General features: G+C 37.2%; 1 protein-coding gene across 3 annotated transcripts in view; it reads left to right on the top strand.

Moving 5' to 3' along the window:
• DNAH6 (dynein axonemal heavy chain 6) overlaps positions 1 to 15,379 on the top strand; it is a 368,310-nt gene that overhangs the window by 79,812 nt on the left and 273,119 nt on the right. For all 3 annotated transcript variants that reach the window (XM_050754693.1, XM_050754695.1, XM_050754692.1), the window contains exons 5-10: positions 5,176 to 5,443; positions 8,191 to 8,325; positions 8,415 to 8,535; positions 9,211 to 9,340; positions 10,810 to 10,978; positions 14,104 to 14,220. In XM_050754693.1, the coding sequence (XP_050610650.1) occupies positions 5,176 to 5,443; positions 8,191 to 8,325; positions 8,415 to 8,535; positions 9,211 to 9,340; positions 10,810 to 10,978; positions 14,104 to 14,220 (940 nt within the window). The remainder of the gene's footprint in view (positions 1 to 5,175; positions 5,444 to 8,190; positions 8,326 to 8,414; positions 8,536 to 9,210; positions 9,341 to 10,809; positions 10,979 to 14,103; positions 14,221 to 15,379) is intronic.

Here is a 15,379-nt window from a genome sequence, read left to right as displayed (position 1 = left end):
TCCCCTTTATCATTTTTAATTGCGTCGATTTGATTCTTCTCTCTTTTCTTCTTTATTAGTCTTGCTAGCGGTCTGTCAATTTTGTTGATCTTCTCAAAAAACCAACTCCTGGATTCATTGATTTTTTGGAGGGTTTATTGTGTCTCTATCTCCTTCAGTTCTGCTCTGATCTTAGTTATTTCTTGCCTTCTACTAGCTTTTGAATGCGTTTCCTCTTGCTTCTCTAGTTCTTTTAATTGTGATGTTAGAGTGTCAATTTTAGATCTTTCCTGCTTTCTCTTGTGGGCATTTAGTGCTATAAATTTCCCTCTACACACTGCTTTAAATGTGTCCCAGAGATTCTGGTATGTTGTGTCTTTGTTCTCATTGGTTTCAAAGAACATCTTTATTTCTGCCTTCATTTCGTTATGTACCCAGTAGTCATTCAGGAGCAGGTTGTTCAGTTTCCATGTAGTTGAGCGGTTTTGATTGAGTTTCTTAGTCCTGAGTTCTAGTTTGATTGCACTGTGGTCTGAGAGACAGTTTGTTATAATTTCTGTTCTTGTACATTTGCTGAGGAGTGCTTTACTTCCAATTATGTGGTCAATTTTGGAATAAGTGCGATGTGGTGCTGAGAAGAATGTATATTCTGTTGATTTGGGGTGGAGAGTTCTATAGATGTCTATTAGGTCTGCTTGCTGCAGAGATGAGTTCAATTCCTGGATATCCTTGTTAACTTTCTTTCTCGTTGATCTGTCTAATGTTGATAGTGGAGTGTTGAAGTCTCCCATTATTATTGTATGGGAGTCTAAGTCTCTTTGTAAGTCTCTAAGGACTTGCTTTATGAATCTGGGTGCTCCTGTATTGGGTGCATATATATTTAGGATAGTTAGCTCTTCCTGTTGAATTGATCTCTTTACCATTATGTAATGGCCTTCTTTGTCTCTTTTGATCTTTGATGGTTTAAAGTCTGTTTTATCAGAGACTAGTATTGCAACCCCTGCTTTTTTTTGTTCTCCATTTGCTTGGTAAATCTTCCTCCATCCCTTTATTTTGAGCCTATGTATGTCTCTGCGTGTGAGATGGGTCTCCTGAATACAGCAGACTGATGGGTCTTGACTCTTTATCCAGTTTGCCAGTCTGTGTCTTTTAATTGGAGCATTTAGTCCATTTACATTTAAGGTTAATATTGTTATGTGTGAACTTGATCCTGCCATTATGATATTAACTGGTTATTTTGCTCATTAGTTGATGCAGTTTCTTCCTAGCCTCGATGGTCTTTACATTTTGGCATTTTTTTGCAATGGCTGGTACCGGTTGTTCCTTTCCATGTTTAGTGCTTCCTTCTGGGTCTCTTGTAAGGCAGGCCTAGTGGTGACAAAATCTCTCAGCATTTGCTTATCTGTAAAGGATTTTATTTCTCCTTCACTTATGAAACTTAGTTTGGCTGGATATGAAATTCTGGGTTGAAAATTCTTTTCTTTAAGAATGTTGAATATTGGCCCCCACTCTCTTCTGGCTTGTAGAGTTTCTGCCGAGAGATCTGCTGTTAGTCTGATGGGCTTCCCTTTGTGGGTAACCCGACCTTTCTCTCTGGCTGCCCTTAAGAGTTTTTCCTTCATTTCAACTTTGGTGAATCTGGCAATTATGTGTCTTGGAGTTGCTCTTCTCGAGGAGTATCTTTGTGGCGTTCTCTGTATTTCCTGGATTTGAATGTTGGCCTGCCCTACTAGGTTGGGGAAGTTCTCCTGGATGATATCCTGAAGATTGTTTTCCAATTTGGTTCCATTTTCCCCCTCACTTTCAGGCACCCCTATCAGACGTAGATTTGGTCTTTTTACATAATCTCATACTTCTTGCAGGCTTTGTTCATTTCTTCTTCTTCTTTTTTCTTTTGGTTTCTCTTCTCGCTTCATTTCATTCATTTGATCCTCAATCGCTGATACTCTTTCTTCCAGTTGATCGAGTCGGTTACTGAAGCTTGTGCATTTGTCACGTATTTCTCATGTCATGGTTTTCATCTCTTTCATTTCGTTTATGACCTTCTCTGCATTAATTACTCTAGCCATCAATTCTTCCACTTTTTTTTCAAGATTTTTAGTTTCTTTGCACTGGGTACATAATTCCTCCTTTAGCTCTGAGAAGTTTGATGGACTGAAGCCTTCTTCTCTCATCTCGTCAAAGTCATTCTCCATCAAGCTTTGCTCCGTTGCTGGCGATGAGTTGCACTCCTTTGCTGGGGGAGATGCGCTCTTGTTTTTTGAATTTCCAGCTTTTCTGCCCTGCTTTTTCCCCATCTTTGTGGTTTTATCTGCCTCTGGTCTTTGATGATGATGGTGACGTACTGATGGGGTTTTGGTGTAGGTGTCCTTCCTGTTTGATAGTTTTCCTTCTAACAGTCAGGACCCTCAGCTGTAGGTCTGTTGGAGATTGCTTGAGGTCCACTCCAGACCCCGTTTGCCTGGGTGTCAGCAGCAGAGGCTGCAGAAGATAGAATACTGCTGAACAGCGAGTGTACCTGTCTGATTCTTGCTTTGGAGGCTTCCTCTCAGGGGTGTACTCCACCCTGTGAGGTGTGGGGTGTCAGACTGCCCCTAGTGGGGGATGTCTCCCAGTTAGGCTACTCAGGGGTCAGGGACCCACTTGAGCAGACAGTCTGTCCCTTCTCAGATCTCACCCTCCGTGTTGGGAGATCCACTGCTCTCTTCAAAACTGTCAGGCAGAGTCGTTTGTGTCTGCAGAGGTTTCTGCTGCTTTAGATGTTGTTTAGCTGTGCCCTGTCCCCAGAGGTGGAGTCTACCCAGTAATCTGGATTCTTAATAAGTTCCCCAGATGATTTTGATGATGATGATCCAACCTTTGAAAGGGTTCTCATGTGTTCAGTTTTCAATGAACAGTAGAGATGTGTAAAGAAGGAAAAGACTTGGGGGCTTAAGAATGAAGTTCTGTGATAAGAAGAGAAATACAAATAAAAAGAATTTCTAAGTGGCACTGAGCGCCAAGTTAGAATTCAACATCATGGACCACAGCTACCATCTTCTAGAAGGGCCATCAGTAGCAGATAGATTGCACAGAGCAAGTTTTCCAGACATGCACCAGGGCTGTGGTCAGCAATTTATTCTTGTTTTTAAATTGCTTTGATGCCTGATGTTAATGAAACATCTGAAGTTGATTACAATTTCAGTGGCAAATTGAAGTTTTACATTTTGAGAGAATCACCCCAAGAATACCCTAATTGTATCTTTAGCTATTGACAATGAGAAAAGGAAAAACATGTAAAATGTATTCCATATTCCTCAGCAGCCCTGTGCAATACCTGGCATTTTTCCAGACATTTCTGAGGTGAGTTAATTAGAACACAGACAAAAAGTCAGATAGTGGAATCAGGTAAAAGCCGAGCAGGTTGAAGGTTTTCCGTGGCAGCCCTGAAGCTGGAGGGAGTATTCCTCTCCCACTTCGCACAGCACCATCAGCCCCCCATATCTCCTTGCACACTCACATGAACAGCTATTGGTTTAGGTTTGCTTTCATTCTTGTCCAGTGTGCCATAATTTAAAAAATATTTTTGTTACTCAGTTTTATTAAAATGAAAATAGAAATTAAAAACTAAAAATGATTTATACCAGTGGTTCTTAACTCTTTTATTAACAGACCCAAAACATAGAATTTTGTTCCAGTGTCTTAAAAACTGATCATACATATATACATGAATTTTCCATAAAACAGTTTCAGGGATTTCGCAAATAACCTGACGGCTGTGTTAAAGGGCTATGGCCCAGACATGGTGGCTCACGCTTGTAATCCCAACACTTTGGGAGTCTGAGGCAGGGAGATCACTTGAGGTTAGCAGTTCGAGACCAGCCTGGTCAACATGGTGAAACCCTCTCTCTGAAAATACAAAAATTAGCCAGGCGTGGTGGCGGACGCCTGTAATCCCACTTACTCCAGAAGCTGAGGCAGGAGAATCTCTTGAACCCGGGAGGAAGAGGTTGCAGTGAGCCGAGTTCACATGGCTGCATTCCATCCTGGGCAACAGAGTGAGACTCCATCTCAAAGATAATCATAATAATAGTAGTAGTAGAAATAAATGGGATGGGATGGGATGGGATGGGATGGGATGGGATGGGATGGGATGGAATAAAATAAACTGTAAAATGACCGTGGACTCCAGGTTCAGAATGTAGAGCCAAGGACTGAAAGATGTGGAAGATAGCTGATTTTCACTGGAGTGTTCCTGTCTAATTTCTCTGCAGTACATGTAATTTTTGCATAGTTTTAACACAGAAATAATTTAGGGCTTTGTTTTTGCCCTTAACCTTTATCTTGTTTTACTAAGCTCTCCTAACAGAAACATTTTAGAAAAATGTTGTTTTCCTAAATTCCTAAATATATTTTAATAAGATGCTATATCATATTTCACACTTGTTCTATTACTGAATATTTCTTGCATTCAATATTTCAGCATTATAACTAAACTTACAGAGAATATCGTTTTGCTGTAGGAAAAATTTTATTTTAAGCAATTTTAGAGAATCAGCCCTATTTTCATTGCTTCATTTCTTTCTCCTATCCTTTCCTCTGTTTTTACTTTGTTCTTGCTTCTTTTCTTTACTTGATCAGTTTTCTGTTACTCATACAGTTGAAAAAATGTCCATGACAACAGTTGAAAGAGAAATATGATGAACTAAACAATTTATCAATAATAAATATTTTGTTGGTGATAAATTGGGCATATAATATTGGTCTTGATTCTTATCTCACCTAATTAATATTTCCTTACTTTTACCTTTCTCATAATTCTGTCCTGACTTGATAGTGTAAAATTCTTTTATGCTATTAATATTGAATAGTTTCTGAAGAGTTAATAATAGATAAAAATTAGGCTCCAGATAGTTTTAATGTAGAACTATTAAATTTTAATAATTTATAGTCAATTCATTTTAATGTAAAAATCATGTAACTGAAATCATCAAGCATATTGCCACAGTTGTGAAATCTTTATAATAAGCCCAACTTGTTTAACTCATTTTCTGGAGTAATATATTTAATCTGAAAGTAGTTGGTTAGAATTTTTTAACTTTAAATAATGTTTGCTTTCCAGAAATGTTTTATCTCTGTAGAATAAAAAAGTAATGCAATTGCTTCATTTTGTATTGAATACTTTATTTATTAGTCCCAATTTTTATTTGTTTATAGAGTTGTAAGTTATGAGAACATCAATAAAAATGACTACTATACTATTAGCCAAAGGGCAGTAACACACATTTATAATGAAGACATTGAATTTATAGAAATTGATCGATGGGAACAGGAATATCTATATCACAGAGAACTCACTAAGATTCCCATATTTTCACTGTTCCGGAAATGGAAGGCTTTTAGTGTGTGGAGGAAGAATGTCCGCTCCAAGAAAATCACCGGATGTCGAAAATCTCTACAAAAAAATTTGTTCATTGTTAATCCTGTATGTATCTATCATTCATATTTTAAAATAATTACTTACAAAAAAAGAAAGTGTGAATTTATTATAGCTGTTGGTATAGACTGTTCTTGAAATCAAATATTTTATATTCTTAAGAGAATTCCCAGTTTTCATCCTGTATTGTCATTTAGGAGTCTAGCAATCTAGAGGTGTTTCTACATTTTAACTAGGGTTGCAAAATGCAAAAATAGAAGAGAGTTGGACAGGTCCCTTTTGATTAGAAGTCACCTCAGAGTTTTTGGATTTGTGATCCCCTTTGTTATTGATTAGGAAAGTTATATGTCATTTTGAGCAGAGTAGGCTGGTAACCTCTATTACTTCCCCTCATCTTTGAGACACTCTAGACTTTATAGTCCAAAATAAGTCAGGGCCTTGTTTTCATGGGTCAGTACCTCCCAATATATCATATGTTTTCTTTACAATGGATTCATACCGTAGGAAAATTTTTAATATTTACTTTGGACAACGGGGCAATCATGAAAACAAAACTGTGAAAAAATGTGTGACCATATTTAAAATTTCTATCTATTGAATTTCAACTTGCATTAGAAGTTTCTTATTTGGCCCCTAGGAATAAACTGCAATCATCATTACCGTCACACTCAGAGTTCTGGTCCTCAGCTGTCTATTTCTGTGATAGTATCTCAAGTTTGCTTTTTACTAGTCATTTCCTTCACTTTGCATATAGTAATATGAAAGACTGTTATCAACATGCCAGTCACACAATAGGAAAACATTCAAGGTCTCTGGCTAACATAAACATTAGTACAAGACAAATATATAAGATGGACTATCTCAAGTCATCCATTCCATTGTGCATTCTGAATTGTGAAAAAATATTCCAGTCCTTCTTGACATGAAACTCAAATTTCATTAAGGATCCATCAGTCATTTGAAGTTCTTTTACCATCTTTCATCTTTTACCATGTCTTGAACACTACATATATCATACATGTGTTGCTAGGTATGTAAAATAGTTCATTCTTGATTTGTCTTCTATCAATCCTTGAGGCATGTTCTCTTATTGTGCTGAGAGTTTTCATTCTGTGTCCATCATTCATATCAGTGGTGTTTCAGCCTTTATAGTATCTTCTCTTAAATTTAGTCCCAGCAGACTAGAAAGCTCTCATCCTTTTAAGCAAGGATTGGCCTAAATAACAGAATCATTGCAGTCATTTAAGTATGTATTAAATGCTGTAATCACCCACACACTTACCACTAGTCTTATATTTATAATTAGTTAACTAGGGCTGATTCCCCTAGAAAAGATTGAAGGGAGACATACTGTCCTTGTTTTCTTTTTATGATTTTTTTTAAATAACCAATTTTGTTGGCACCTGTGCCTACATCATTTCCTTATAACAGTTTTGATATATAATTTACATACCATACAATTCACACATCGGAAGTACACAATTCTGTTATTTTTAGTATATTCACAGAATTGATCAACCATTACCACAGTCAATCTTAGAATATATGCATCGCTCCAAAGGAAACCTCATTACCCTTTAGTGGTCACTCTATTTCTTTCTGACCTTCCTGTCCCTTCCCCCAATTATAGGCAACCACTAATCTACTTTCTATCTCCATAGACTGGCCTGTTCTGTAGATTTCACATAAATGGAATCATACAATACACTTGGCTCTCAGTGTCTTGGGGGACTGGTTCCAGGACCACCCCAGCAAATACCAAAAATCCACGGATGCTCAAGTCTCTTATATAAAATGGCGTAGTATTTGTATATAACCTACAAACATCCTCGTATATACTTTGTCATCTCTAAATTACTTTTAATACTTAATACAATGTATATACTATGTAAATTGTTATTATACTATATTGTTTAGAAAATAATGACCCAAAAAGTCTATTCATCTTTAATATGGACACAAGCATTGTATACCCTACTACATTTTTAATCTACAGTTGGTTGAATCCGTGACTGTGGAACCCGAGGATACACAAGGACTGTATGTAGTCCTTTATGACTGACTTTTGTTTATTTAACATAATGTTTTCAAGGTTCTTCTTCTATGTTGTAGCATAGCATTTTTTAAAGTTGGCAAATTATATTGGATATACCTATTTTATTTGTCCATCTATTGATGGATATTTGGATTGTTTCCACTTTTTGTCTATTATGAATTATGCTGCTATGAACATGCATGTACAAGTTTTTGTCTAGACATATGTTTTCATTTTTCTTTGGCACGTACGTAAGAGTGGAATTGCTGGGTCATTAGCAACTTTATGTTTAACCTTTTGAGAAAACATGGAGCGGTTTTCCAAAGCAACTTGTTACCCAATAACAATTTAATGTTAAATTTGACTTTCTTCTGTGTCCTAGCCTCTTAAGTTAATAGATGGGCCTTTCCATTATCATTATAACTGGACATTGTAAAGTACTTAAGGTAACACCCAGTTTTCTATTACTTGCCCTCAATTCCTTAAATCACTTGCCGTATTCCTTAAATAGCTGAAAGGCATGTATGTGTTTTCAAAATCAAAAGAAAGGAATTCGGACAAATTAAATCTGATAATTCAAGGAATACTTTTAGAAAAGAGTTATAGAAGTGATCTTTTAACATATGTATTTTGTAATTGTAGCAAAAGTTCACACACAGAGGTGTTTATTATCCTTAATAACCATTCTTGCTTTTTGAATGTTTATACTTTTAAAGTACAGAATATTTTTACTAAATAATAAATTCCTATTTTCATTCAGCATTTGCGACCAGCTCTTCTTAAAATAAATGAATTGTGTTATTATTTGAGTTTTATGGGACTCTGTTATATTGAAAAGTGTCACACGTACACCCTGCAGGAATTTAAGGCCGCACAAGTCATACGGCTAGCAGAGGTAACAAATTTTGTCTATAAGAATCAAAGCTTTTTTCCCTATTTTTGATACTTCAGTATCACTAACTGTACATATTCAACAATATCTAGGTGACAGAACGCCTGGGAGAATTTCGAAATGAGGCAAAATATGTAGTCAGGAAGGCTTGTCGATTTGCTTTGCGTGCTGCAGGATTTGTTCCTGATGACTGTCCTTTTGGACCTGTTGAGGGTATGAAGGGGAAAGAACCTCAATATATCAGAAGTAGTGGCTTTCTAAAATTTCAGCCCTTTTTAATTTTACTTTTCTTAAGTTTAAATAATGATTCTATGTTTGAATTGTTCCAAACATTTGATGGATGTTATAAATTTAATATATTTTGTGGAAGGGAGGGAAATAGAAAATACTGCATGTTTCTCCCATTACTCCTGTTTGTATATAGTATTTCTAAACTGCATACAGAATCTTGATTAATAAGCACTTTAGAGTGGACTCAGCATCTCTCTGCTTAAAGGTACGTCCAGTCTACTAGCACATACAATAGGTTTGTTAAAATTAAGGGACTGGATTGACCTTAGGATTGACTCGGTTGGCATGTACTATAAAGGATGACTAAATAATAGGTAGAAAAGGAGGGTAAAGCTGTTCCTAGGAAAGAGGTAGCATAGTAGGCAGATCAAATCCTGTTAATGAGAATGTCAGTAAACTGTCTACAATCTTGTTGAATTGAAATCCTTTGATGTAAACTTATTTTGGATAATTGGGCTGTTTTGCAGGTTTGAAATGCTTCATGTACCAAAATATTTTGTTGTTTTTGAATTTTATTTATCTTTTCTTTGAATCATATTGAAAGAGATGGAACTTTTATACAAGTACACTTGTTGTTGTGCCTTCTGTTATTCTTAGATTATCATAAAATGCAGAGCAGTATAAGTTTCATTAATACGCCATGGGAGTTGCCCACTTACGGAGACTCTGAGAAAATGACGTATACAGAACAGGCCAGCAAAAGGCATCATTGCATGAGGCTGACGTGGTAAGACTATTCTCATTTTCAAGCAAAATTGTAGTATCCATCTTAAGCTTCATTAAACATTAAACCCCAGAAAGTGATGAGTATGTTAATTTGCATAATTGGAGTAATCATATCACTATGTATATCAAAGCATCATGTTGTATACCTTAAGTACACACAATAAAAAATTAAAATGAAAAGTGGAATCTTTTCTAGGACCTAAGTAATGTCTCACTTGGAAAAAAAAATGGAACCCTTCACCACATTGTTCATGAATGGTGATGAGAAATTTGTGGGACATGGTAACCTGAATGCACGGCCCAGAAGACCCCCTCTTCAAACTGCCACCAACCAAAGCAGCTCTGGGACCGTGAGCTGGTAGAGACAGAGCATGAGGCCAAGACCAAGAGCTCCTCTTTGATCTCTCTGGCCTTGTTTCCCTCTGGCCCAGCCTGGGCATGGAGACTTGCAGTACAGCAGGCTGTGGCAGAGAGAAATCAGGCACACAGATTTATGGACCTCCTCAAGTGGGCCTGGAGGACTTGCTCCACCTTTTTGGTCACAAAAGAACTATAGGTAGCTGCATAAGTTCACAAAGGTGCACTCAATCCCTAAAATGGTATTTACCACTGGGAGCCAGAGAGAGAGATATCCCTCCTAGGACCTTACCAGGGGACTCTCATTAGCACTAGCTCTGACACCTGCTTACCCAACTGGATCTTGACCTTGACTGTTCCAGAATTTGGATTTCCCATCATTCTAAAACCTCATGTCTTTGGAACTATAAAATACTGATTATTGTTATTCAGTCCTCACAGACTTAATCCAACTTTTGCAGTTATGTAAAACATCTTAACTGTATCTCAGTTTATATATGAAAATATCTGTGTAGCAACAGAAATCAGTGAATCAGTCTCTGAGGCTACCATAGTGGGCCTAAAAGTATTAGAGTCCTTAGAGCTCCACTTGGGCAGAATAGAACTATTCTAAATGTCTTGCTGACTCAGTCTGCATTCTAAGTAAGCACTCAAGTAAGGAAACATAAAATTCAAACCTTTGGGTTAGCAATTGCCATCAACATTTATTCAATAGCAAAAATTTTACACTTTTACTATTAAAATGCAAGTTACAGATGTTGTATGCATTGATTTCTCCTTTAAAGCATCTTTTTAAAAAATTATGGCCCTTTTAGCTAGATAAACTAGATGCATTTTCCCTAACAGCTATATTACTCATTAAATATTCTATTGAAAAGTTAGAACATCTAACTGAATTAATGCTACATATTTGAATATATTTGTGTTTTAAAAGGAAAAATATCTAAGAACAACTCTTCTGGACAATACATATCTGATATTGTAGTATAATTAAATGGAAATTCAAGGAGAAATTATGATATTTTACATTTTAAATATTTGCTTTAGAGGCACTGTCAAAAATATGTAGTGAATATAAAAAACTGAAGTTGTATTTGTTTTTTTCTTTTCAAGCTTTATTCGTCTAAACGACTATCTAATTGAGAACACAATGCATGTCTTAACCGTAAATGCTGTTAATTCGCTTTTGAACCATCTCACTGACAAGCTAAAACGAACACCTTCAGCAGATGTCATTCAGAAATGGATTACTGAAGAGAAGCCTGAAGTCCCTGATAAAAAGGTATACTCACACAAAATTAAGAATATTTTATTGGTCAGCATTTATTGAGGAGCACAAACTATGCTCTATGAATTATGCTATTCTCTGTGCACTAAAAAAAGAGAGAAATGCATAGAGCAGCGGCCCCCAACATTTTGGACACCAGAGACCAGTTTCATGGAAGACAATTTTTTCTGCAGACTCTGGGGGATGATTTCGGGATGAAACTGTTCCACCTCAAATCCTCAGGCATTAGTTAGAGTCTCATAAGGAGCATGCAGCCTAGATCCCTCACATGCACAGTTCACAGTAGGGTTTGGGCTCCTACGAGAATCTAATGCCACCACTGATCTGAGGGGAGGCAGAGCTCAGGCAACGCTCACCCTCTGCTCACCTCCTGCTATGCAGCCTGGACCTGTACCTGGTCCATGGCCCGGGGGTTGGGGACCCCGGGCATAGAGTATTTCATGTTATAATCAAAGTCTACAATACACATGAAATGGCAGACTGAAAATCAGCATATCAACAAGTATCTAATAATAGAGTAAAAATCCACCATACTGAGAGAAAGTTCCTGTCACAGGAACTTGCTAAAGCTTACTCATACGTTCATTGACATATTTCTTAAGTACCTACTCTGTGCCAATTCCTGTGCTGGATGTTGAGTAGATAGTGGTGAAAAGCATAGATAGGATCTTTGTCCCCCAAAGCTTATAGTTCGTGGGGACATAAATGCTCCTTGTGGGCATAAACTGGCAGGGAGAAGCAGGAAAAGTGGTATAAATAAAAGAGATAAACAATAGTTTAGAGGTGAAAAGAAGCAAATTACTGTGCTTTGAGGGAATGGCCTTTTATGAGGATGTTGATCTTAAAGACACAGAGTACTTTGAGAAGTTTGGACGAAGTAGTACAAATTCGTGCATTCCAGCATAGCTAAAAGAAAGATCATATTATCTCATATTCAAATTTCCAGTAAGTTTTGCCCTAGCTCCATCCTTAGTACTAATAGCTTCCTTCCAGAATACCTACATGCTCACCTGATTTCATCAAGGTGAGCAAAACATGCTCATCTCATTTCATCTAACTTCCTACCCTCACAGCTTAAGTCTCCTGCTCCACAGAAACCTAATTATACAAGACCTGATGCTCTCAGCCTTAGTTTCCCTTTCTTCCAAAAGTTAAATCATAGTCATGTACTCCTTTTCATAGCTTTCTCTCCTCCCCTATTCTGAATTTCTCCTTTTTATAAATAGTATCAAAATTTTAAAAGTCACATTTATTTTTCTATTCTAAAAGTAATTTATGCTAAGTGACAAAATTAGGAAAACACAGAAATATACAAAGAAAAGCACCTTTACTACCCAAAGATAATTACTTCAAAGGGAAAAAAAGATATACTTTCCTTACTGCTTTATCCCTTGCTTCTTCCTCTCAGCAATACAGTATTATGAAATATTTCCCGTCAACATTTATTTTTCCACGTGATATTCTCACAGAGAAGTATACTCTTGTAAATAATTTTCAATTATTGATCACATTCCCACTATTTCAAATAATGCTGTTAAAGGGTATCCTTGTCTGTACATTTTTCACACATTTCAGATTTTTCCCCTTAGAAAAAAATTCCTAGATGTGAAATTGAGTCAGAAATATGCACATTTTTAAGGCTTTTGATACATACACACTGACATATACTCTCCAGAAAGCTTTGTCAATTTACAGCAATGTTTAAGAATGAGCATTTAGGCTAGGCATGGTGGCTCATGTTTGTAATCCCAGCACTTTGGGAGGCCCAGGTGGGTGGATCACCTGAGGTCAGAAGTTCGAGACCAGCCTGGCCAGCATACTAAAACACCATCTCTACTAAAAATACAAAAATTAGCCGGGCGTGGTGGTGGGTGCCTATAATCCCAGCCACTCAGGAAGCTGAGGCAGGGGAATCACTTGAACCCAGGAGACAGAGGTTGCAGTGAGCTGAGATCGCTTCATTGCACTCCAGCCTAGGCAACAAGAGTGAAACTCTATCTCAAAAAAAAAAAAAAAAAAAAGAATAAACATTTACCCATATGCATACTAAATAATATTACCGTTCATTTTAATCTGCATCAGTAATATACAAAGTGGGATATCACTGCCTTCAAATGTTGTATTCTTGTAATTATGACCCCAGGGCAGGAATAAGGGCATGGGTCTAGGAATCAGAAATATCAGAGTTTGAATTCTGGTCTGCCACCTACTAGCTAGTATGATCTGGATGAAACATTCTACCTTCTCCGAATCCCATTTTCATCCTATGGGAACAATAAGGGAACCTGTTTAAAAAGGTTGGTGTGGGAATTACACAAATACTCAGCATCAGTAATATACAAAGTGGGATATCACTGCCTTCAAATGTTGTATTCTTGTAATTATGACCCCAGGGCAGGAATAAGGGCATGGGTCTAGGAATCAGAAATATCAGGGTTTGAATTCTGGTCTGCCACCTACTAGCTAGTATGATCTGGATGAAACATTCTACCTTCTCCGAATCCCATTTTCATCCTATGGGAACAATAAGGGAACCTGTTTAAGAAGGTTGGTGTGGGAATTACACAAATACTCAGCATTGTGCCTGGCGCACATAAACTCTCTGCAAATGTTGTTACTGAATAAACTATTTTAAGGAAGAGAAGAATAAGGAGGTGAATTCATCATTTCTATTTTGCTTTCAAGAATTCTCAGATTATGTCCTTTGCCCATTTTTCTACTTAAGTATATATGTATTTGAATATATTTCTATGTAAAGATTCATTAATATATTATTGGCATATAGTCCTATTAAGTATATCAACTATAGTTTTATTAAAATATTATCAACTTTTTATCTGCTATATACATTATTGATATGTCTTCCTAGTTTATTGTTTACCTTTCCATTTTGTTGGTAGTATTTTTACAAGGAGAAAAGGTTTAAATTTTTATGTAGCCTTTCAATATTTGCCTTTTTTTCTTTCTGTTCCTTATTATTCTCTGAAACACTTTCCGCATGCCAAGATTATGAATTCAGCTAATTATATAAACTTCAGTTTACATGTCCCTTGTTTTTTTATTTTGTTTTAGACCTTGATACTTGTGTCTTTATAACACTGTAAATATACTCATTTCAGGGGACCCTTGTGGTGGAAAAGCAAGAAGAAGATGAATCTCTCATCCCCATGTTTCTCACAGAACTAATGTTGACGGTCCAGTCACTTCTCTTTGAGCCTTCTCTGGAAGACTTTCTGGTGTGTGTTTTTCATGTATTACTCACATGCAAGCACCTTTTTGGAAAATGAAGCAGCTATTTTGCTGTCAATTGGTTGTCAGAATTGCAGTTGTCACTACTCCAAGATGGTCATGAGAAAGAGAGAAAGCATTGTTTTGTCACAGCATTATAGCTATATATAAACTATCTAAAAGTTTAGCACATTATCTTTAACGTGAGTCAGATTAGAGGCTTTGTAAGGTACAGGAAAACATTCTATACAAAATTTAAAAGTGACTATAGGGATCCCTTTAAGGACAACTCAAGAGATCACTCTGTTGTGAATACCTTTTCCTTTCTTTCCCTCCCTTCCTTCCTTCCTTCCTTCCTTCCTTTCTTTCTCTCTCTCTCTCTTTTTTGAAACAGGGACTCACTCTGTCACCCAGGCTGGAATGCAGTGATGTGATCTTAGCTCACTGCAGCCTCAACCTCCCAGGCCCAAGCAATCCTCCCACCTCAGCCTCCTGAGTAGCTGGGACTACAGGTGTATGCCACCAGGCCTGGCCATTTTTTTTTAGAGATGGGTCTTTGCCATGATGGCCAGGCAGGTCTTAAACTCCTGGGCTCAAGTGATCCACTTGCTTCTGCCTGCCAAAGTGCTGGCATTGCAGGTGTGAACCACCATGCCCAGCCTGTAAATACCATTTTTGAAATCTTTTTAAAGGTATGCTGGATCCTAGAGAATTTTGTTGTCTTAGTTATCTATAGCAGTGTAACAAGTTACCACAAAGTTAGCAGTTGGAAACATCCTCCATGAATCATCTCAGTTTCTGTAAGTCAGGAGCTTCACTGGCTACTCAGATTATCCTCTATTTCAAGGTCTTGGTCTCCCTCAGACTGCTGGAAGAATTCAGCTCTAAGCAACTGTAAAGACTGGGATCCCCATTTCCTTAAGGGGTGTCAGCCAAGGACCACCCTACTTAGGTCCTAGAAACCATCTGTAGTTCCTTGCCATGTGGCCCACTCTCTCAGCAGCTTACAATATGGCTGTTCACTTCTTCAAGGCCAGATGGACCATTCTCTTCGGAAGGCCTCAATCCCTCTTTTAAGGGCTTTCACTTGATTCAGTCACATCTATCAAGGATAATCACTTTTGACTAACTTGAAAACAACTGAGTTGGGCCCCTGCAATATCCCCC

This window comes from Macaca thibetana, chromosome 13 (assembly GCF_024542745.1).
Source record: "Macaca thibetana thibetana isolate TM-01 chromosome 13, ASM2454274v1, whole genome shotgun sequence".
In the NCBI taxonomy this organism is placed as follows: Eukaryota; Metazoa; Chordata; class Mammalia; order Primates; family Cercopithecidae; genus Macaca; species Macaca thibetana.
The sequence above is the reverse complement of the archived record's forward strand: the minus strand, read 5'-3'. Positions and strand labels throughout refer to the sequence as shown.